The sequence below is a fragment of the Bos javanicus genome, chromosome 24 (genome assembly GCF_032452875.1).
Source record: "Bos javanicus breed banteng chromosome 24, ARS-OSU_banteng_1.0, whole genome shotgun sequence".
NCBI lineage: Eukaryota > Metazoa > Chordata > Mammalia > Artiodactyla > Bovidae > Bos > Bos javanicus.
In genome coordinates this window covers 7463802-7486993 of record NC_083891.1, presented here as the reverse complement: position 1 = coordinate 7486993, position 23192 = coordinate 7463802, and the positions used below count along the sequence as shown (strand labels likewise).

Genomic DNA, 23192 nt, shown 5'->3' with positions numbered 1-23192 from the left:
AAGATTGAAGGCAGGAGGAGAAGGGGATGATAGAGGATGAGGTGGTTGGATGTCATTGCTGACTCAATGGACATGAGTTTGGGCAAGCTCTGGGAGATGGTGAAGGACAGGGAAGCCTGGCGTGCTGCAATTCATGGGGTCACAAAGAGTCAGACACGACTGAGCTACTGAACAACAACAAGAATGTTAAGACCTACATACATCTTGCTCACTTCCGTGGTGAATCAGTGTGCAAAAAAGAGTCAGTGTAGCAGCCCCAAGACCCCCATCCTTAGAAAGCCCTGCTTACAAGGTTTGCCTTTGGCTGATGTGTGGGAAGTTGGGTTTGGAGAGCATTCTTACCTTTTCTTAACTGCCAAGGTGGTTTGTTGAATCTGAACTATTGACACAATGTGGTTTATGCTAAACACCTGCTTTCTTTCTGGGACTCAGCCAATCCTGACTTTGCCCCACCCATCTTTTCCGTTAGCTGATATTGCTTTGTATCCTTTCGCTCTACTAAATCAGGGCCATCTCTTTGAAATGCAATCATCAAGGAAGAGAGAGCCCATATCCTCCAGTTCTATGGGAAGACAGGAGTCTAAGTTCCAAGGGCACCATGCTTCAAGGTGCAAAACTACCTCCAGCTGTTAAGATGTAAAAAGCTCATTTTTCCTTCAGATAAAGCCAATTAGCCAACACAAGTGGTCACTCCAGATGCCACTTAGGAATTTAGGAGGAGCTATCCGAGACAAATGATGCTACCGAGTCCTCCTACTCGAGCACAAGTTACTGTTTACCTTGAAAACATACATATAGTTGCATCTGCGGGACTCTATGAGAAGTTAAGATTTCCTTCTATCTTTGCAGTCTCTTAGTGGACTGCCTGTGACGCATATCACAATTCTGGTTTAATGCTTATTCAATAATAAAATTGTTTTCTTTCCCTTCTACCCTTGTGGAGCAGTTTTCTGGGTAGGGAGAAGATTTTGTTTCTAATTCTAATTCCCCAACACATTGTTATTACTGTTGTTTAACCAAGTGTAGCTCTACCTTACGGTGTCACTATTATGCTAATCCAAGAGGATATAATGGGAAAATTTTCAAATGTTCCACTAAAATCCAGATGAACATTTTACCCATGCAATAAGACATGGTGGGCGTAACATACCATTGAAATATTTTATGTATTTAGCTGTTTAAATAAAGGTCCATAAATATGAGAGACTATAACTCTTCAGAATACTTAACATAGAAAAGAAACTTTTGTTTTTTCCTGGGAGATTCTAAGGGTTAAGCCTTCACTGCCCTAATTCTGATAGCTAATAACTCCAGCTCTGGGTTCAGTGGTCGTTCATCATCTACAAGACCTAAAGGAAGAGCAGGATTTCAGAGGAAGAGGCGGAGGAGAGACTTAAAATGGAAGGAGGGCGATGTGGGGAACTCTGAGCTGATTCCAGGGAAGTTGCTCAAGGGAACGGAGCTTTCCCACGGGACGAGTGTACTGGGTGGGTCTGGTGAAGACCTAGGAGGCAGGTGGTTGCAAAGCTGAGAAGCCACCGGAGAGCTGAGCTCTCACCAGTTCTCTCCAGCAAGAACCTTCACTCGCCTTTGTTCAGGGGTTACTCTTAAAGTCCCCTTATCAGTTCCTGGCATGGACTGGACCAGCCCTCACCTCCACACCCTAATACCTGCTACCTGATTTCACTTGTCCTTTATGAGACTGATGCAAAGAGCCAACTCATTGGATAAGACCCTGATACCGGGAAAGATTGAGGGCAGGAGCAGAAGGGGGCAACAGAGGATGAGATGGTTGGATGGCATCACCGACTCAGTGGACAGGACTTTGAGCAAACTCCAGGAGATAGTGAAGGACAGGGAAGCCTGATGTGCTGCAGTCCAGGGTGTCGCAAAGTGTCAGTAATGACTTCGTGACTGAACAACGTGAGACTGCGTGAACACCCTCCCGCACGTGACTTAATGATACTCAGAAGCCCCAGGAAAGGGAACGAGTCAGTGGGGAACCCACAGACACAGCACCTGGATGACCTGAGCACACGTAAGCACAGGGGCTGGAAGAAAATAGTGGGCGATCAAACCCCGCTTCCTCTGCCTACCCCTGCTCCACGTGTTGGTTCAGTAGGTGATCTATGATACCTACTCACTTCCCAAAAGGAAGAGCACAAGGCTGTGGAACTCTACCGTAGCCAGCTTCTCCTGTGATGCTGCTGTTGATGGCAGTAATGTTTTTTTTCCTTCTGCTTGGAGAAGTAATTCAGTGCCGTGGTTAAGAACAAGAACCCTGGAGCCCATCTTCAAGGCTGTGAAACCCAGCCCCGCTCCTTACTAGCTATGAAGCCTGAAATAAGTTTCTTAAGCTCTTCATGCCTCACCTTCCTCATCCATAAAATGTAGATAATAATAGAGTTGTGGTGACAACGGCATGACTAATTATCAGTAAGTGTTAGAGTGACTGGCACAGACATAAACATAATATGCAAGGCTGTCATACAGCAGCCAAGACAAAGCCTTGTGCCACTTAGTCCTTATAACTGCTATTTATAACTTTTCCCTTGGGTCCTTAGAAAACTTTATACCTCAAACTCTATGACATTTATAAAGGCGTATATATAAATGTGCTATAAATGTCATACAGATAGTTTCAGAATATGAAACAGAAAGCATTGGGCTGAAGATTAATTTTTCTGTCCAACTTTAAGTTATGTTACATGAAAAAATTTACTAATTGCTCTACAAAACATGTAAAAGTCAATGCCTGGTTATAAGAAACAAGGGATCTGGTAATAATTTCAAAATCTACAGCTTTATTCTCTAGAGTTTAACTATTCATCCGTTCTCTCCATTTTTAAAATAGCCAGTGATTTTATTAAAAAAAGAACTGCATGATTGGATTTCAAAGCTGATATCTTTACTTACTAGACCAGGAAGAAAAGACAGTCATCAACATAAAAGCAAAACAACTTGTTTTGATTAAAGTATTTGGGATTTGTGAGTTTCCTGTGAGTGTAAAATTGCCCACACAAGCACATGTATTTATTGAATGTTTGCCATCTGGCAGATTGTTCCTCCTAACAAATATTCACAGTTATCTTAATTCACAAATGCATACACACACATGTGCACACTAAAAGAGTGAAGAATTATCTCAATGCTCAATATAAAACATGAAAAACAACAGGAGAATAATTACACTTTGCAAGCCTGTATTGCTTTATATTCGTAAACTTGCCTCCTATGTGGCCCTGATTTGGGGGTCATTTGCATATCCATCACATCCTTAAGATTCTTTGATTTGAAGTCACAAAAACATCCTATCCTTTGTTAACATCGTTTCTTCTCATCAACAATTACTCTTGACTTGCCCATGTCCATCATTGCAATGATAAGGATTTTCATCACTCACTATTCACCTTCACTAAAGCCATTTCACACTCCTGACCAGCGCTATGGAGAGCTTAAAACAGCTCAACCCTATATCCATGAAAGGAAGAATTGCCTCCTGTGGGTTAATTAAGTAAAACCACTTTAATATTTAAAAGATTATGAGCATCATAGTTACTTCTGAGTTTTAGCCAAAGTGAACTACATTCAATTAATTCTGAAAATAAGGTGTAGAGGGATCAATGGGGATTGAAAAATATTTATTTTATAAAAATTTATCCAAGCATATTCTTCTGTTGAATGTGAAAGGGTTAGTCACTCAGTCGAGTCTGACTCTTTGTGACCCAGTGGACTGTAGCCCACCAGGTTCCTCTGTCCATGGGATTCTCCAGGCAGGAATACTGGGGTGGGTTGCCATTCCCTTCTCCGGGGGATCTGCACAACCCAGGGATCAAACCCATGTCTCCTGCATTGCAGGTGGATTTTTTACCATCTGAGTCACCAGGGAAGCCCTATGCTGTTGAATAAATACCTTTAAAGAAAACTCTGAATCATTTCAGTATACATAACTTTACAATACAAATGGGGGGTTCAAAGATGTATCTCTACGGCTGACAGGCCTGCATTTATTCTTCATTTCTTTTTCTTTCAAATAATATAGACTACTGAAAACGAACTAGGTCACCTTTGAATGCTTATCAAGGGTCAGGTCAGAACATGTTCGAAATATCTCAGTTGAAGTTGGAAGTAGTTGTCTGACTAATTGAACTGCAATACTTAAAACTAGAATTTCTATTAAGAATGAAATGCCATTAACCTTATACAAAGAACTGTCTTTTTAAAAATTTAAGAAGTTTTCTACTTGCCTTTGGGGAAAAATTCACACCATCATCTATGTTTGGTTCCTAATAAGGCTCTAAGAGATCATTATAAGCTGTTAACGATTCTCAGATGTTTTAAAATTTAAAAAAAAAATCACACATGACACGGAAGAACAAATGGCTATTTTGCAGTTGGAGTCATTAGACAGGTCTCTCAGGTAAATGTGGTCATGGATTTTAAGTGGGAGGAAAATCAGTACATTTTTCTGAATTTGAATTCCTACCTGAACTCTGAGTTTCTAGGGAGAGGAAAGCGTTATGAAAATTATTTAAAATTCAGGCTGAGGATAAAGATCCACTTTAAGAAAAACAGTTCTTAGGATTAGCTGCTTTCTAATACCATCAACTCAGGGATGCCCAGGTGCCTCATTGGTTAAAAAAAAAAAAAATCCACCTGCCAATGTTGATGATACAGGTTCAATCCCTGGGTCGGGAACATCCCCTGCAGGAGGAAATGGCAACCCACTTCAGTATTCTTGCCTGGAGAATGCCATGAACAGAGCAAACTGGCGGGCTACAGTCCATGGGGTCACAAAGAATCGGACACGACTGAGCGCACATGCACACACACACAATACCACCAGCTGCTTCGTGTACAGTAGTGATGATAATGAACAAGGTTCCTTATGCAAGAGCTCCATCAGATCATTTAACACGAGATTTTCAACATTTCCTTCTCTCTGATACTAACTTGTCACTATCATTATTCAGCTCAATATCTTGTTTACCTACACAAATAGGGTATGTACAAAAACTGACTTCAGGCCGCAATTCCAGGATTGTGTGCTTTAGGAAAGATGAATAAATCAAGATGTAGGGCTTATAAAACAAACTCACTGGCTGCTTGCTTTTTTTTTTTTTTTAATTCAATGACTCGTAAAAGAAAGATGTGGGCAGAGGCAAATGTAAAGTAAAGCTGTGATGTGTGCTCAGTCGTGTCTGACTCTTTGCGACCCCATGAACTGTAGCCCACCAGGTTTCTCTGTCCATGGGATTTTCCAGGCAAGAATAAAGGAGTGGGTTGCCGTTTCCTCCTCTCAAAGTAAAGCTACAAGGACATAAGAGGGCCCTGACGGACTAGCTAACTCGTTTGAGATGATGGAAACAGTATGTTTCATCTGGATACCCAATTATCATCCAGAATTTTAATAACAACTAAACAGGCTAAAAACCATAGGTGGTCTGTACTGGTAGAAGATACTGAACTTGCAGGCAGCGACACCGGTGCTCTGAGACTCTAGTCCTGTGGTTCCAGCATATAAGCTGCCGTGACATGACTTTCTCTGCAGGAAGAGATAATAAAAGGCAGATGTTCACCATATCAGGTCATGGAAACAGATGTACCTGGGAGCCTGGCGAGCACCAGCTCAGACAGCCACCATGCCTACCATTTCAGGGTCTTTTCCAACGCCTACAATAGTCACATCGATTATAAATTCAGAAGACTCAGACAGAAAGTTCTGGATTAATAAATCCCTAAAAATCATATTTTATCTACAACTTCAAACTCTTTAGAAATCCAAATCAGCTGGGAAAAAAACGGAGTGAATTTTAGCAGAAACTAAGCCCAAATAAAGAAATGAAATTAATTCCTCTTCCTTAATAGTCTCATAGTCCAACTCAGGAGCACAGAGTCCAGAGTCAGTGATCTCCGCAAGCCATTAGAGGCAAGATTTAGAACCTAGAGAAGCTACTCCTCAACACTACCCCTGTGTTGACCTATACCTCACAAAGATCAGGAAAGAGTCTCTTGGCTGTGGGCCCATGATTTCCTAGTGAAAACTTCTGCAATCTTCATTTACAAGTTCCATCCTCCATGTCTATCAATTAGTAATTACACACCATTAATACAGAATTGGAAGGACCGATGCTGAAGCTGAAGGTTCGATACTTTGGCCACCTGATGCGAAGAGCTGACTCACTGGAAAAAACCCTGATGCTGAAAAAGATTGAAGGCAGGAAGAGAAGGAGACAACAGAGGATGAGATGGTTGGATGGCATCACCGACTCGATGGACATGAGTTTGAGCAAGCTCTGGGAGTTGGTGATAGACAGGGAAGCCTAGTGTGCTGCAGTTCATGGGGTCCCAAAGAGTTGGACACAATTGAGTGACTGAACTGAATACAGAATATGCACAACAAGAGAAGTTTAAAAAGAAGATATACTTTTTGAAAGATATATATGTAAATGAAGCTCATGAGAATTTTCTCCCCAAACATTCCAATGGATCTTCTGAGAGCTCAGGTTTCTTTTGATTAGCAATCACTAAATCTCAAATGTTAAGTGTTGATGAAGAAAACCCAGAAGCAATCCAGCTAGAAAACTGGAAAATGAAATGGACACAGTTTGTACTAGAACACACAGGAATATCGGCATGCACAGCATGGGTCAAGAACACTTACTAAGCATACTCTGGAAGGATACTTTGACATCTCTAAGCAGAGATATCATGATCCTCAATCTCAAGTAATTTCTAATGTAAGGGTCTGGGTCATTGCAAATAGATGCAGTTATTCAATAACTTGAGGTTATCACCTTTCCTGCTATAAAAGTTTGAAAAATTAAAGCTGCTTAATGGTTCAATGTCAGGGAATCATTTGAAGTTATAGATTCATGAAGATGGTGAGATCTGACCGAAACTCTAAAGGAAACGAGGTAACTGTGGTGAGAATGAGTAAATGGGTTAGGAAGAAGAGAGAGTAGGAAGGTGTGAGTGACTGTGGAGGTGGTGACAAGCACAGGCTGACATTCTCATCTGACCAACATCTTTCCGCTTCGCCAGGCTACATGTGCCCAGCCGAGTGGTAGGGGACCTGGGGCCCATCACCAACTTGTACATGAGCTTGGATCTGCATTGGTGCAGAGAAGGGGAACCTTTTTCTAATTTACATGCCATTTGTAATTTGTCTATCAAACTGTGGGCTCCTGTTTGTGGGCCAAAGACCCAGAATGTGACAGTGGCAGTCCATTTGAGAGCCCCCTCACTGATGCCCTGACTGTTGCAACCAACTCTTAGCTAATTTCCTTTGTCTCCAATGCCTCTTTCTTATTCTATACTACTTGATTGACACATCCTTAAATACTACCTTGTGCCACCTGTGATAAAGAATTGAGAGTAACTTTCATTGCTCTTATACAACATCCAGAATTTCACCAAGCTATCATTCAATTGAGACTACCTCCTGTATTAACCCATAACTCAGAATCTCAGCACCAACCTAGTCATTTGATTGCAATCACCTCCTCTGTCCATGGGATTCTCCAGGCAAGAATACTGGAGTGGGTAGCCATTCCCTATCTGGGGAATCTCCCCAACCCAGGGATCGAACCCAGGTCTCCTGCATCGCAGCAGGTTCTTTACCATCTGAGCCACCAGGGAAGCCCAACACACACAACTCCTCCTTCCCCACACGTGCTGTGTAAGTCCCCAGATTCTGTTTTAACTCTTTCTTCTGCTCTGATCATCAAAGTCTTATTTGAAACTTGATGGTTCAGCTAAATACCCTCATTAGTGGGAAAAGATTGGAGAAGAATACTTCTTAACAGAGTTAGAAACAGGTCTTCTCCAGAAACTTTCTGAGACGACTGCTTTCATGTCTTTGATCCCCCTTCTTTTTATAATCAAAAACAACTGTAGTCAGAATGCTATTTAGTTAATATTAGAAGACCTCAAAAATCCTTCTGATGAAAGTTAAAATACTTTTCCCATGACTAGTGAAAATCCAGAGGATATTAAGGGTCCAAATTAATTTTGGTCATTGTACGTATACCTGCATTTTCCCCTGTTCCTGGCCCTTCCTTGGTCCAGACAAGCTCCAAATTCAGAAATTTCAGTCTGGATCCATTTTAGACTACTTACCAGGTCTTGAGTACAAAGAAGGGGAAACAAACATTTCATTCCGCAGAGAAAATGTTTCTGCCACTTTCTGCCTCTGTTCAAAATAAGTCAAGGCCTGGATATACGATGTATCAGTTGACAGCGTATCATCTTTTTGGTGGCCTCTCAGTACCTGGTACTTGTCTGAAGATGAACGCAAGTGGGCAAAATCAGGGGAAGAGGCATGTGTGTGTATGTGTGTGTGTATGTGTGTGTGTGTGTGTGTGTGCACGCATGCATGGGTGTATGTGTGTGTGTGTGCATGTGTGTGTATGTGTGTATGTGCGTGCATGTGTGTGCATGCACGTGTGTGTGTGTGCGCGTGCATGTGTGTGTATACATGCATGTGCGTGTGTGTCGAATACGAGAGTCATGAAAATCTCTTTTGGATCCCATAAAAAAAGTTGATGGGAGCTCACAAAAGGATGCCCAGCAGTTTACAAAATCTGCGTCACCATCACCTTTCCCTTGACAGTTGAAATAAATTAGATCGCCTCCACATCTCATACCTGTCTCTCTGCTTTCATCCCTACATTGATTTTTGACCGAACAGCCCTAGGACTTGAAATAATCAAATCATATCAAAGAAATACAAGTGATCTATTTTTGCTTTCCATCTGATTTTTTTTAACCTTCAATCTTTACTTACAGTTATTTTGAAAAGAATTAAACCAAAATATTGAGTCAACAGCTATCATGTTCTGTCAATTATAATGTTTTACTAATGGGCCCAGTTGATATTCTTTCAACCTGTCAATTGAATGTCAAAAATCCATTTTTTAAGTATTCAAAACACTTGAACCCTAACTATACTGATCATTACATTCAGTCATTTTCAACACTGTCTGTGGCTTATTTACAGAGAAAAGAAATAGCTGTGTGCAAGGAATTTAGCCATGTTTGGATAAGTGAAAGACATTTTTATTAATTATTTAGAGTTAAATAACTATACCTCCTAAGAATCCATTTTTCTCTAGGATTTAAGATGTTTATAATAACTTTTTCAACATATAATGGCCAAGATCTTATTTCAGATGTGTTTGAAAATGGTTATGACATTTTCTGAAGAGAATATTCTCTTACCTTGGTCTCTGAGAGAAGATTTGTGTGTTTATTGTTTAGTCGCTAAGTCATGTTCGATTCTTTGCCACCCCATGGACTGTAGCCTGCCAGGCTCCTCTGTTCATGGGATTTTCCAAGTAAGTATACCAGAGTGATTGGTCATTTCCTTCTCGAGGGGATCTTCCCCACCCAGGGATTGAACCTGCATCTCCTGCATTGGGAGGTGGGTTCTTTATAACTGAGACACCAGAGAAGCCTTAATGATTGCTTTTATTCTTTCTTTCTCTGGCCAGGTGTTAAAAACACTTCTATAATGCAAGAGTATTTCTTCAAGGCAAGAAGTATTTTCTCTATATGTATGAAGGAATGAAGTCAACATTTAAAATGAAGAACCTCTGTTAATTTTTCTCCCCTGAATATTTCCTCCCTCCTCAACATTCCATTAACCCTCTAGTTCACTTGAGAAGCAAAGAAAGCTTTGATGCTGTCCAAGGTGATTATGTACTGACAACTGCTAACCTCTGGCCAAGAACATCCTTTGCACACACAGCTGCCGGGGCACAGCTGCGGAGGCTGCTGTACACACGAAACCTCCTCTTCTTCCCAAAGCAGGAAGGCACTCTGGCCGGCAGTGTGAGCAGTGTGTATGTAGGGCAGCCACGTCCTAGGAAGCCTCAGCTCAAAAGTCTACACACAGGACGAAGCACACGAGGTGGCTGGAAGCACACGAAAGTAATGGAGAAAGAGATATGGGTGGATGAAGAGAAGGAAGGAAGGAGGAAAGGAGGGAAGGAAAGCAGAAAGGAAGGAGGAGGAGGAAGAAAGTAGAGAGTGAAAATACAGTGAAATAAAATTTCTGTCATCGGTAAATATACATTATTTTCTCTGACAGGTTCCTCTGACATTATTTTCTCTGACAGACTTCCCCAGAGGCAGAAGGGGGGAGTCTGAGATGGCCTTCCTCCCGCTAGGCTGTAACTCGGGCCTCTGGACTGACTTCTACACAGGTCCGTACAGGTCTCTCTGTATTTGCACTTCAGCAGGTGAAATACCACTTTTTCTTACTCTCACACAGGTTTTAGGGCTTCCTTATGACACAGCAGACAAATGACTAATACTAAATAAGCACTGGGCCTTGAGCCAGCTCAGGTGTGAAGCCTTGAAGGCGAGTTGCAAAGCTTCAAGGCCAGTCTGTTCCTGCTCCCAGGTCTGAAAACAAGTGAGAGAACCAAAGCTCTGATCTGGCAAAGGAGCAAGCACGTTACCACACATGTATTACATTCTACTCAATGCTGATTCAGCAGACGCCAATCAAACATCTTCTCCTGTCATTGCTGAGGAGCCACGAGGATGGTAAAACCCAGTCACCACCGTCAGCAAGTTTGAATAGAATTGAAAAGTTAGAAATTATATAGCTGAGGGGATTCCCTGGTGGCTTAGTGGTAAAGAGCCTGCCTGCCAATGCAGGAGACACAGGTTCGATGCCTAGTCCAGAAAGATCCCGCATGCCAAGGAGCAACTAAGCCCGGGCACCACAGCCATTAAGCTGTGCTCTAGAACTGAGCCACAACCACTGAAGCCCCTGTGCCCTGGAGCCCATGTCCACACTAGAGAAGCCCCCGTGATGAAAAGCCCGCATGCCACAACTAGAAACGCTCGCTGCCACTCAAGAAAGGCCTGTGCAGCAACAAAGACCCAGCACAGCCAGAAATAAATTGATTAAATTAATAAAAAAAAATTTTAAAGACACTTTTTAAAAAAGAAATTATATAGTCAAAACATATTGGGTGTTAATGCCACATATTTTTCAGAAGCACTGAATTTTTAAAAAGTTTTTGGAATATGACAGATCCAAAAAAAATCTGTGATTGACGGATCAGCAAGATAAAGAATAACATTCAGTAACTGACAACTTACCAAATTCAATCATTAAAGGTATTTTGTATAAGAAAGTCATGAGAAAGATAAAAGAAATCAACCCACAGCAGCGAGCTTTTCCCATTTTTGACACGTGGAGACAGGTGCCACCCACTCACCATTGGTTACGGTCAATCTCATCACGAAGGTTTCTTTTTCCCCAGTGCTGGCTTTGAAGCCACAGCGGTAGAGTCCTGAGTCGGAGCCTATAACATTAGGCATGGTGACAAAGGCCTTTTTCATGCCCTTGTTGCAGTTGCTCAGTATCTGTCTTGGGTACTTGGACATGTAATTTCTTCCTTGGGACAAGTTGCAGCTTATTAAGAGGTCAATCTGCTGGGGCTGGATCTTTTCCCATGACACTTCTTCTAACAGACGGTTCTCTCGAGGCTCACAGGTGAGCGTGATGTTTTTTCCAGGTTCTGAGACCATCTGGCTATTTGGTGGCCCAGCATCCTCAAAATTGTCTGAAAAGAACAAGCAAGTGATTACATTTTGGTCCTCGAGTTCTTGGATATAAGGGTGGAGAAATCCAGAAAGCTCTATGAAAATGATGATTAATGATGTTATTTAACATAGTCTCACTGAGTGTAAATGATACCTTTACATCACATTTTTTATAAGAAAAGGATTTTTGAAAGAGACTGGAACATAAATAGAAAAGAGGATGTGGTTGTTCACACATATTCCTTTAAGATTTCCTTGGTTAACCATATAATAGGAACATAACTGAACCCCCTGGAGTTTTTCTTGGTAGTGATCATATCAAAAGGCTCAGTTTCACAAGACTGTTCTGTGGTGATGCTAGGCTGGTGACTCAACTGTTTGAGTATCATATATACAGATTGTAACCTTACTGATTGAGACTTTAATGGTCATAAAAGAAAGAGCAAATCATTGTCACAGAATATATACATAAACTCATCTTTCAGATATACAGGTTGTCTTATGCATAGATAGAGCAGGAACCCACATGTGATATGAATTCCTGGAAACCAAGAAAGCTCTCTAATACTTTCCCACCTCCCTATCACCATAGCTGGCAAACCCAGCACACAGTGCTCAGGAAATCATTACCAACTATCTAAGTCAGTAGTTCTTATAATGTGGTCTGAGGACCCTAGGGAGTTCCCGCTCTGAGACCTGCAATAACAAACTTATTTTCACAGTTATATTAAGATTTAACTTACCTTCTTAAATCTTATTATATAAGAATATATATATATATATTCTTAGAAATTCATCATCATATAGGAATATACTGATGTTTTCAGAGGCTCTGATGGATAATGGGATATGTACTTATAAACCAGACATGGAACCACAGACTGGTTCAAAATTGGGAAAGGAGTATGTCAAGGCTGTATACTGTCACCCTGCTAATTTAACTTATATGCAGAGTAGATCATGTGAAATACCAAGCTGGATGATTCACAAGCTGGAATCAAGATTGCCAGGAGAATTATCAATATGGCATTTCACATGATGTACTCTGCATAGAAGTTATTGAAAAGTATATCATAGAGCCTCTTGATGAGGGTGAAAGAGGAGAGTGAAAAAGCTGGCTTAAAACTCAACATTCAAAAAACTAAGATCATGATATCTGGTCCCATCACTTCATGGCAAATAGAAGGGGGAGATGTGGAAGCATGGACAGATTTTATTTTCTTGGGCTCCAAAATTACTGCAGATGGTGACTGCAACCATGAAATTAAAAGACCCTTGCTTATTCTAAGGAAAGCTATGACAAACATAGACAGTGTATTAAAAAGCAGAGACATCACTTTGCCGACAAAGATCATCTAGTCAAAGCTATGACTTTTCCAGTAGTCATGTAAGAATGTGAGAGTTGGACCATAAAGAAGGCTGAGCACTGAAGAATTGATGCTTCCAATTTGTGGTGCTAGATAAGATTCTTGAGATTCCCTTGGACTGCAGGGAAATCAAGCTTATCAATCCTAAAGGAAATCAACCCTGAATATTCATTGGAAGGATTGATACTGAAGCTAAAGCTCCAAAACTTTGCCCACCTGATGCAAAGAACTAACTCACTGGGGAAAACCCTGATGCCTGGAAACACTGAAGGCAGGAGAAGAAGGGGGCAACAGTGGATGAGATGGTTGGATAGTATCACTGACTCAGTGGACATAAGTTGGAGCAGACCCCAGGAGATAGTGAAGGACAGGGAATCCTGGCGTGCTGCAGTCCATGCGGTCTCAAAGAGTTGGACACAACTAAGTGAATGAACAACAGCAACAATTTGTAAGTTCTGGTCTTTTCAGTTTTATGCCATTTTAATATCTAATATAGTAAATATTGATAGTTATAAGCTAATTAACAAAAGACTCTTTGGAGTCCCTGATAATTTTAAGAGAATAAAGGGAACAAATAATTCTAAAATTTATATGGAACCACAGAGCCAAAAAAATCTTGGAAAAGAACAAAGCTGGAGGCATCACACTTAATGATTTCAAACTATTCTATAAAGCTACAGTAATTAAGAACGTGATACATAAAGACATAAATACAGATATATTTCTAAAGAAGACATACACACGGCCAACAGACACATGAAAAGATGCTCAACATCACCAACCATCTGCTGCTGCTGCTGCTGCTAAGTCACTTCAGTCGTGTCCGACTCTGTGAGACCCCATAGACGGCAGCCCACCACGCCCTGCCATCCCTGGGATTCCCTAGGAAAGAACACTGGAGTGGGTGGCCATTTCCTCCTCCAATGCACGCAAGTGAAAAATGAAAGTGAAGTCGCTCAGTCGTGTCCAACTCTTAGTGACCCCATGGACTGCAGCTTACCAGGCTCCTCTGTCCATGGGATTTTCCAGGCAAGAGTACTGGAGTGGGGTGCCATTGCCTTCTCCCTCACCAACCATCAGGGAAATGCAAATCAAAACCACAATGACATAGCTCCTTACACTTGCCAGAATGGCTATTATAAAACAGACAAGAAATAATCAGTATTGGTGAGGATGAAGACAGACGGAAGTCCATGTGCACCGCTGGTGGGAACATAATAAATTGGTACGACCTGTGGAAATAGTACGGAGGTTCCTCAAAAGATTAAAAATGTAACTACAACATGATTCAGCAATCTCACTTTTGGATATTTATCCAAAGAAAATGAAAGCACTTATTTGAAAAGATACATGCACCCCTAAATTCACACTGCAGCATTATTTACAACAGCCAAGATTATGGAAGCAACTTAAGTGTCCATCAACAGATGAATGGATAAAAAAGATGAGGTATATACACACAATGGAATATACTCAGCCATAAAAAGAATAATGAAATCTTGCTCTTTGCAACATCATGGATAGACCTAGAAGGTATCATGCTAAGTTAAATAAGTCAGATAGAGAAAGATAAATACCATATGAAAAACAAATAAACAAACAAACCAGAAGCAAACTTATAGATACAGAGAACAAACTGGCAGTTGCTAGTGGGGAAAAGATGGGGGGTTAGGTGAAACAGGGGAAAGGGATTAAGAGGCACAAAATTCCAGTTATAAAATAAACAAACAAGGTATGTAATGTACAGCATGGGGACTATAGATAATAATATTGTACTGGGAATTCCCTGGTAGTCCAGGAGCTAGGACTGGACTCAGCAGTTTCAGTGCTATGGGCCTAGGTTTGATCCCTGGTTGTGAACGAAGATCCTGCAAGCCACTCAGGGCAGCCAAATAATATCAATAATATTGTACTAACTTTGTATGGTGACAGATGAACAAGACTTATCCTGGTGATCAGTTCGTAATGTACATAAACATTAAACCACTATGTCGTACACTTGAAACTAATATAATATTACATGCAAAATATACTTCCAATAAAGAAAAAAGGCATAGAGATGAGAGGACAGAAGAGGAGAAGGGAAATCGCTCTTGAAAAAACAATTTATTATAAAATACAATAAGACACGCCATCTGTGTTAAACTACAATACTCTGTCTATGCAAGTCTCACGTCCCCCAAAAACTAGCTTCCTCCTCAGCAAGTGGATCCATGTGACAAAATGCTGTTGGAAAGAAAAACCACAGCCCTGCAGTTTACAATCTGCAGCCATACAACAATTCACAGAGCTAACACTCCAGACAGAAAACACTTCCTGTCCAAGCAAGACGACCCAACACCAGGGGAAAAAAAAGGAAAGGGAGACCATGCACGAGAAGAAAATAAAAGCTTAAAGGAAACAAAGGAGAACTGAGATTCAGACAGGGAAAGGAAGGTATGAGAAAAGAGAAGGAGACGTGGGACAGTATAAATGAAAGGCTACACCAGAGAGGGGCCCTGTGTTGGGAGAAGTGAAAGAACAGAGACATAATTTTAACAAAAAAGAGCAACAAAAACTTTCTGCGAGTCGTGCTGGATCCTGGGAAGGAAGAGGCCCGCTTGCTCTCGCCGCAGGTTTGCTGTCTGTCGTCAGGGCCAGAGCCCCTGTTTGTTTGCTTTGTTTTCCTCTGTGGGTCTCCCTCGGGGTCTCGGGCGGACAGACCCCTCAGGGAGCAGGCACAGGGAGGTTTTCACAGCGCAGGCCCTGGGTAAGGACCCGACCCACCTGTCACTAGACACTAACTGGACTGAAGGTCAAGGCCCCCATGGCAGAGGCAGGTGACTGCAGCACAGACTCGCCCCCATTAACCTCTGCCGATGAACCAAACAGCTGACTGGTGTCCCGTGAGAATCCAGACCCCGAGGAGGGCTGCAGAGCCTGCCCTGCGCAAAGGCTTGCTGGGCTCAGGCCTCCTGGTCCCCCTGCTCAGCACATGTAAAGCGACATGGAATGACCCTGAAAGCAACAACCAGAGAGACCCCACAAGCCCGAGACAACCCGGCATCTGGATGTGCTTGGAACTGGAAAGGGAATCTATTTAAAGGAAGGATCAAAATGACATCATTAAAAAGGAAGCAAGAGGTTGATTAAAAATAGAAACAAAAAATAATAAAAACCAGTTAATTTTATGTATATTTTAGTTACATATGGATTTGTAGTGCACACACAGAATAGTCTGTGTTGTCTTTTGTTTGAAAGCCTAGTTTTTAGAACAGTTTATGGTTGACAACAAAATTGAGAGGAAGATACTTCCCTGCCTTTGTGTGTGTGTGTGTGTGTGTGTGTACACACACACAGCCTCCCTCATTATCAACATCACACACAGAATGATAACATCTTTTATCAAGGCTGAACCCACAATGACACATGATAATCACACAAAATCCATCATTTACCTTAGAGTTAACTCTTGGTGTTACACATTCTATGGTTTGGACAAATGTGTAAGGACATGTATCCATCATCACCATGCCATGTAGTTTCCCTGTTCTAAAACCCTCTAATGTGCTTCTAATAACCCCTCAGTCCTGGAAACCACTGAGCTTTTTATTGCCTCATAGTTTTACCTTTTCTAGAGTGTCATACAGTTGGAATCCTACATATGTAGTCTTTTCCCAGGGCTTTTGTCATGGCTCAAATGGTAAAGAATCTGCCCACAATGCAAGAGACCTGGGTTCCATCCCAGGGTTGGGAAGATCCCGTGGAGAAGGAAATGGCACCCCACCCCAGTATTCTTTCCTGGAGAATCCCATCGACAGAGGAGCCTGGTGGGCTGCAGTCCATGGGGCAGCAAAGAGTCAGGACAACTGAGTGACTAACACTTTCACTTTTTCTTCCACTTAGTAATATCGATTGAAGTTTCCTCTGTGTCTTTGCATGGTTTGATAGCTCATGTCTTTTTAGTACTAAACAATATTTTGTCATCAGGATGTACCACAGTGCCATTCACCTACTAAAGGACATCTTAGTTTATTCTATAAAGTTTGGGAACTTAGGAATAAAGCTGCTATAAACAACCGTGTGTAGGTTTTCACATGGATATAAGCTTTCAGTTCCTTTGGACAAACATCAACAAGCAAGACTGTTGGACTGAATGGCAAGAGTAGGTTTAGTTGTTTAAGGACTGACTGTCTTCCAAAGTGGCTGCACCATTTGCATGGAAACCAGCAGTGAATGAGAATTCCTGAATGACTGAGCTCCACTTCCTGCCAGCACTGGGTGTGGTCAGTGTTCTGGCTTTGTGCCATTCTAATAGGTTTGTCAGTGTGTTGCTTTCACGTGATTTTTTTTTTTTAATTGTAGAATAACATGATGAAATCCTCTGCACTGTGCATGTGTTTTTTCTGGCAGGGTAATGGATCATTTCCGAAAATTACTTCAGTGCTTCACTGCCGTTTCCAAGCACCATTCAGTCCCTGGGCACCACCTGCATTCCGGGGTGCCTCTGGGCATCCTACCGCTGCCTGCCCGCCATCACATCCCAGCCACTCACCATCCTTCCCCACAGTCCTCACTGGTTCTGCCTGCAATGTGAGCAGCTCTGCCACAAAAGTCACCAACCTCACAAAACCCTGAGTTTTGTTTTACTTCAAACTTCATGAACCCAGACCTTCATTTACCATTCTGTCCTTAGGACCTAGAACAGTGCTTGGCATAGAGTAAAACATCAACTGATATTTTTCTAACAACAACAACAACAACAAAAATTTGCAGTTTCACTTGGTAGACAATATGCAATGTGTATCTGTTGATAATATTAAGAAATGTGCTTAGTATCACATTTAGAATGCCTAAATGAATTAATAGGGCTTCCCAGATTGCTCAGTGGTAAAGAATCTGCCAGCCAATGCGGGAGACGAAGGTGCGATCCCTGGGTGGAGAAGATCCCCTGGAGAAGGAAATGGCACCCCACTCCAGTATTCCTGCCTTGATAATCCCATCGATAGAGGATCCTGGTGGGCTCAGTCCATGGGGTGGTGAAAGAGTTGGGCACAACTTAGCAACTAAATAACAACAAAATGAATTAATGTTTCCCAGCAACCATTATCCATGTTGACAAATTCACAACAAAGGCACTGGAGTCGCCACAACGCCACCCTGGAAGTAGCCGCCTTGCCCAAATGATCAAACCTGACTGTGATCAAGCCTCTAAATCCAAGGACCAATTTGCAGAACTAGGAAGGGCAGAGAGACGTGCCACGTGACACCCTGGCCAACACTCCAGGGGAAGACGGGAACCAGAAAGCTCCTCGACACTGAGCAAGGTCTCCCCCGGCCCTGAAAGCCTGCTTTGCACGCTGACCCTTTGCTTCCCCATCCGTTCAGAATTCTGCAGGGCATCCGCTGCTCCGGACTCCGCCTGCTCAGTTCCGACGTGAGCTTCCGCGCGGAGCACCGTTTCCACCAGGCCCCACGCTGCTCGACTCACCCACACTCTTGATCCTCAGAACTGAAGGCTCGCCCTCCTGGAAACGCCTTGGCTTTGCTGACACCGCACGTTCCTGCTTTACCCCTCTCCTTGCTCACCTGCCCTGGTCTCCTTCCCTCTTTCTTTGCTGGTCTTTTCAAACACCGTTGTCCTCCCTGGATTCCACTGCTCTCCTCTCTGCACTTACCATCCCTGGGTCATCCCACCCACCCTCCCGAGAGAGGCCACATCCATAACCTCTGCTTGGTCAGACCTCTCCCCGGGGCACAGCCTGAGACAACGCCTTCTCCTACTGAGGTTTCCAACAGGCTAAAAATTCAACAGCCAGATGGCCTGAAGCTTTCTGCAAGAACACTGCATTTTTAAAATATTTTATTTTTAATTGGAAGATAATTGCTTTACAATGTGGTATTGGTTTCTGCCATACACCTATGTGTATGACCTATGGATCATGTATAGGTATACACGTGTCCTCTCCCTTTTGAACCTCCCTCCCACCTCCCTCCCCATCCCACCCCTCTAGGTTGTCACAGAGCACCAGGCTGAGCTCCCTGTGTCATACAGAAGAGCGCTGCATTTACACCAGGTAATGGGAAGTGAGCAGAGCAGAAGCCTTGTATACTCCCAACTGCACCGCAACTACGTTTGTGCTCAGTTGAGAACTTCTCTAAAAACTCACCAATAGAAAGTGTCCCCTACAAACGCAAGATAAAATGTTGACTGCATGGGACTGTGGAAGTATTCTTAAGTGACCTGAGATAAAATTCTCAAAAAATAAGCAAGCAGGCACTTGTGGGCCAGTGGCTAAGGTTTTATGCTTCCAATGCAGGGGGTACAGGTTTGATCCTTGGTCAGGGAACTAAGATTTCACATGCCATGCTGTGAGGTCAAACTAATTTTTTTAATTATAAAATTTTAAAAAAGAAAAACAAGGAATCACGAAGAGAACAGATCTTAAAAGTTCTCAGCACAGGAAAATTTTAAATTCTGTGTATATATAGGGTGATGATTTTACAGTATGTACAAATATCAAATCATTATGCTGCACATCTGAAGCTAACATAATGCTATATGCCAACTATATCTCAATAGTTAACTAATTAAAGCAGTGTAAAAGGCAAGAAAAACAAACAGAATCTCAAAGACTCCCCTGGTGGTCCAGTGGTTAAGAATCCATGCTTCCAGTGCAGGGAGCATAGGTTTGATTCCTGGTCGGGCATGGCATGCAGTGTGGTCAAAAAAAAAATTAAAATAAAGAAATAAATAGGGTCGGTCTTAACATGGCAGAGGAATAGGACGGGGAGACCACTTTCTCCCCCACAAATTCATCAAAAGAACATTTGAACGCTGAGTAAATTCCACAAAACAACTTCTGAATGCCAGCAGAGGACATCAGGCACCCAGAAAAGCAGTCCATTGTCTTCAAAAGGAGGTAGGAAAAAACATAAAAGGTAAAAAGAGAGACAAAAGAGGTAGGGATGGAGCTCCAACCCAGGAAGCGAGTCTTAAAAAAGAGAGAAGTTTCCAAACACCAGGAAACACTCTCACTGCCAAGTCTGTGGCAAGCCTTGGAACAACAGAGGGCAACATAACCGGGAGGAAAAATAAGTAAATAATTAAAACCCACAGATTACGTGCCCAACAGTTACTCCCCCAGCGGAGAAGCAGTGCAGATGCCTGCACCCACCACTAGCAAGCGGGGGGCTGGGCAGGGAGGCACAGGCTGCATTGCTTAGAGTAAGGACAGGCCTGAATGCCCCGAGGGCAATCTGAGGGAACTAACTTGGGCTAGCAAACCAGACTGCGGGATAGCTACCACGCGAAAAGCCCTAACCTAAGACACCACCAGGCCTGCTCACAGAACAAAGGACTGACTAGAGGTACGCGAAAAGCCCTAACCTAAGACACCATCAGGCCTGCTCACAGAACAAAGGACTGAGCAGAGCTAGCCCGGCCCATCCCCCTGCCTGGTGACAGGCAGGCGAGGGCAGCCAGAGCCGGAAGGGGTCAATCGTGGCCCCAGAGAGGCATTATCTACCAAACTGCAAGCAGGCTTCGTTGCTAACCAAGACTTCTTGGGATTCTAGACAGTCAACATCCACCTGAGAAGGTGCGCTGGTTGTACACCCAGAAAACCAAGCGGCAGGGATAGGGGAAGTGATAAGTCGCAGTGACCTCGCTTGCCAAACACCTGGTCACCTGAGCTGCTCGGACCTGGCAAGGGTACAAAACGCAGGCCCAACTGAGTCTGCGCCTCTGAGGAGTACCCAAGTTCCTGAAGCTGAGCGGCTTAGACCTGGGAAGTGCATACAATCCAGGGCCCGCCTCAGACAGTTCCCGGCAGAGCAACCTAGAGCCTGAGCAGTGTAGACAGGGAAAGCACATACGCCGTGAGCGGGGGCAAACCCAGTGTGGCCGAGACCCTGCGAGCACACACCAGTGTTATTTGTTCGCAGCGTCCCTCCCTCCCTCCCCACAGCACGACTGAACAAGTGAGCCTAAAAAATTGTCCACCACCACCCTCCTTGTCTCAGGGTGGAAATCAAACAATGAAGAGACCAGCAAACAGAGGAAGCTAAAACAGAGGGAACCTCCTTGGAAGTGACAGGTGCAATAGATTAAAACCCTGTAGTTAGCACCGACTACATAGGAAGGGGCCTATAGCTCTTGAGATATATAAGCCAGATCAAGGAACTATCCGAAAATGAACTGACCCCACACTGCCCACAACAAGACCAGAGAAAGTCCTAGATATATTTTTACTATCATTCTTTAATTTTTTAAATCTTTAAGTCCTCTATTACTCCTTTAATTTTCATTTTTATAAGCTACTACTACTTTGCAAAAAAAAGAGAGACACCCTATTTTTTAAAGAAAGCTTCATATATATATATATTTTATAATTCTTGTGACTTTGTGTTTTTTTTTTCTTTAATATTGTATTTTTGAAAATCCAACCTCTACTCTAGATTTTTAATCTTTGCTTTTTGGTATTTGTTATCAACTTTGTACCTTTAAGAACCCAATCTTCAGTACCCATTTTTACTTGGGAGCGAGATTACTGGCTTGACTGCTCTCTCCCTCTTTGGACTCTCCTTTTTCTCCACCAGGTCATCTCCATCTCCTCCCTCCCCCTTCTCTTCACTACCCAACTCTGTGAATCTCTAAGTGTGTTTTGGACAGTGGGGAACACTTAGGAAATTGATTACTGGCAGGATCTGTCTCTCTCCTTTTGATTCCCCCTTTTATCCTTCTGGCCACCTCTGTCTCCTTCCTCCCTTTTCTCTTCTCTGTGTAACTCTGTGAACATCTCTGAGTGGTCCAGACTGTGGAGTACACATAAGGAAGTGATTACTGGCTAGCTTGCTCTCTCCTCTTTTGATTCCACCTCATCTCATCCTGGTCACCTCTATCTCCCTCCTCCCTCTTTTCTTCTCCATGTAACTCTGTGAACCTCTCTGGGTGTCCCGCACTGTGGAGAAACTTTTCATCATTAACCTAGATGTTTTATCATTGGTGCTGTATAGACGGAGAAGTCTCGAGACTACTGTAAAAATAAGACTGAAAAGCAGAAGCAGGAGGCTTAAGTCCAAATCCTGAGAACACCAGAGAACTCCTGACTCCAGGGAACATTAATCAACAGGAGCTCATCAAACGCCTCCATACCTACACTGAAACCAAGCATCACACAAGGGCCAACAAGTTCCACAGCAAGACATACCATGCAAATTCTCCAGCAACACAGGAACATAGCCCTGAGCTTCAATATACAGCTGCCCAAAGTCACTCCAAGCCCACTGACATCTCATAACTCATTACTGGACACTTTATTGCACTCCAGAGAGAAGAAATCCAGCTCCACCCACCAGAACACCGACACAAGCTTCCCTAACCAGGAAACCTTGACAAGCCACCCATAAAACCCCACCCACAGCAAGGAAACTCCACAAAAAAGAGAACTCCACAAACTGCCAGAATATAGAAAGGCCACCCCAAACACAGCAATATAAACAAGATGAAGAGACAGAGGAATACTCAGCAGGTAAAGGAACAGGATAAATGCCCACCAAACCAAACAAAAGAGGAAGAGATAGGGAATCTATAAAGAATTACAAATAATAATAGTGAAAATGATCCAAAATCTTGAAAACAAAATGGAATCACAGATAAACAGCCTGGAGACAAGGATTGAGAAGATGCAAGAAACGTTTAACAAGGACCTAGAAGAAATAAAAAAGAGTCAATATGGAATTAATAATGCAATAAATGATATCAAAAACACTCTGGAGGGAACCAACAGCAGAATAACGGAGGCAGAAGATAGGATTAGTGAGGTAGAAGATAGAATGGTAGAAATAAATGAATCAGAGAGGAAAAAAGAAAAATGAATTAAAAGAAATGAGGACAATCTCAGAGACCTCTGGGACAATGTTAAACACCCCAACATTCGAATCATAGGAGTCCCAGAAGAAGAAGACAAAAAGAAAGACCATGAGAAAATACTTGAGGAGATAATCGTTGAAAACTTCCCTAAAATGGGGAAGGAAATAATCACCCAAGTCCAAGAAACCCAGAGAGTTCCAAAGAGGATAAACCCAAGGTGAAACACCCCAAGACACATATTAATCAAATTAACAAAGATCAAACACAAAGAAAAAATATTAAAAGCAGTAAAAGAAAAACAACAAATAACACACAAGGGGATTCCCATCAGGATAACAGCTGATCTTTCAATAGAAACCCTTCAGGCCAGGAGGGAATGGCAGGACATACTTAAAGTGATGAAAGAA

General features: G+C 42.5%; 1 protein-coding gene across 1 annotated transcript in view; it reads right to left on the bottom strand.

Annotated features, from left to right (window-relative positions):
* The window catches only part of CD226 (CD226 molecule), a 93949-nt gene that overhangs the window by 22347 nt on the left and 48410 nt on the right, over positions 1-23192 (bottom strand). Inside the window, exon 4 of the mRNA XM_061399553.1 lies at positions 11238-11585. Coding sequence (XP_061255537.1) covers positions 11238-11585 — 348 coding nt within the window. The remainder of the gene's footprint in view (positions 1-11237; positions 11586-23192) is intronic.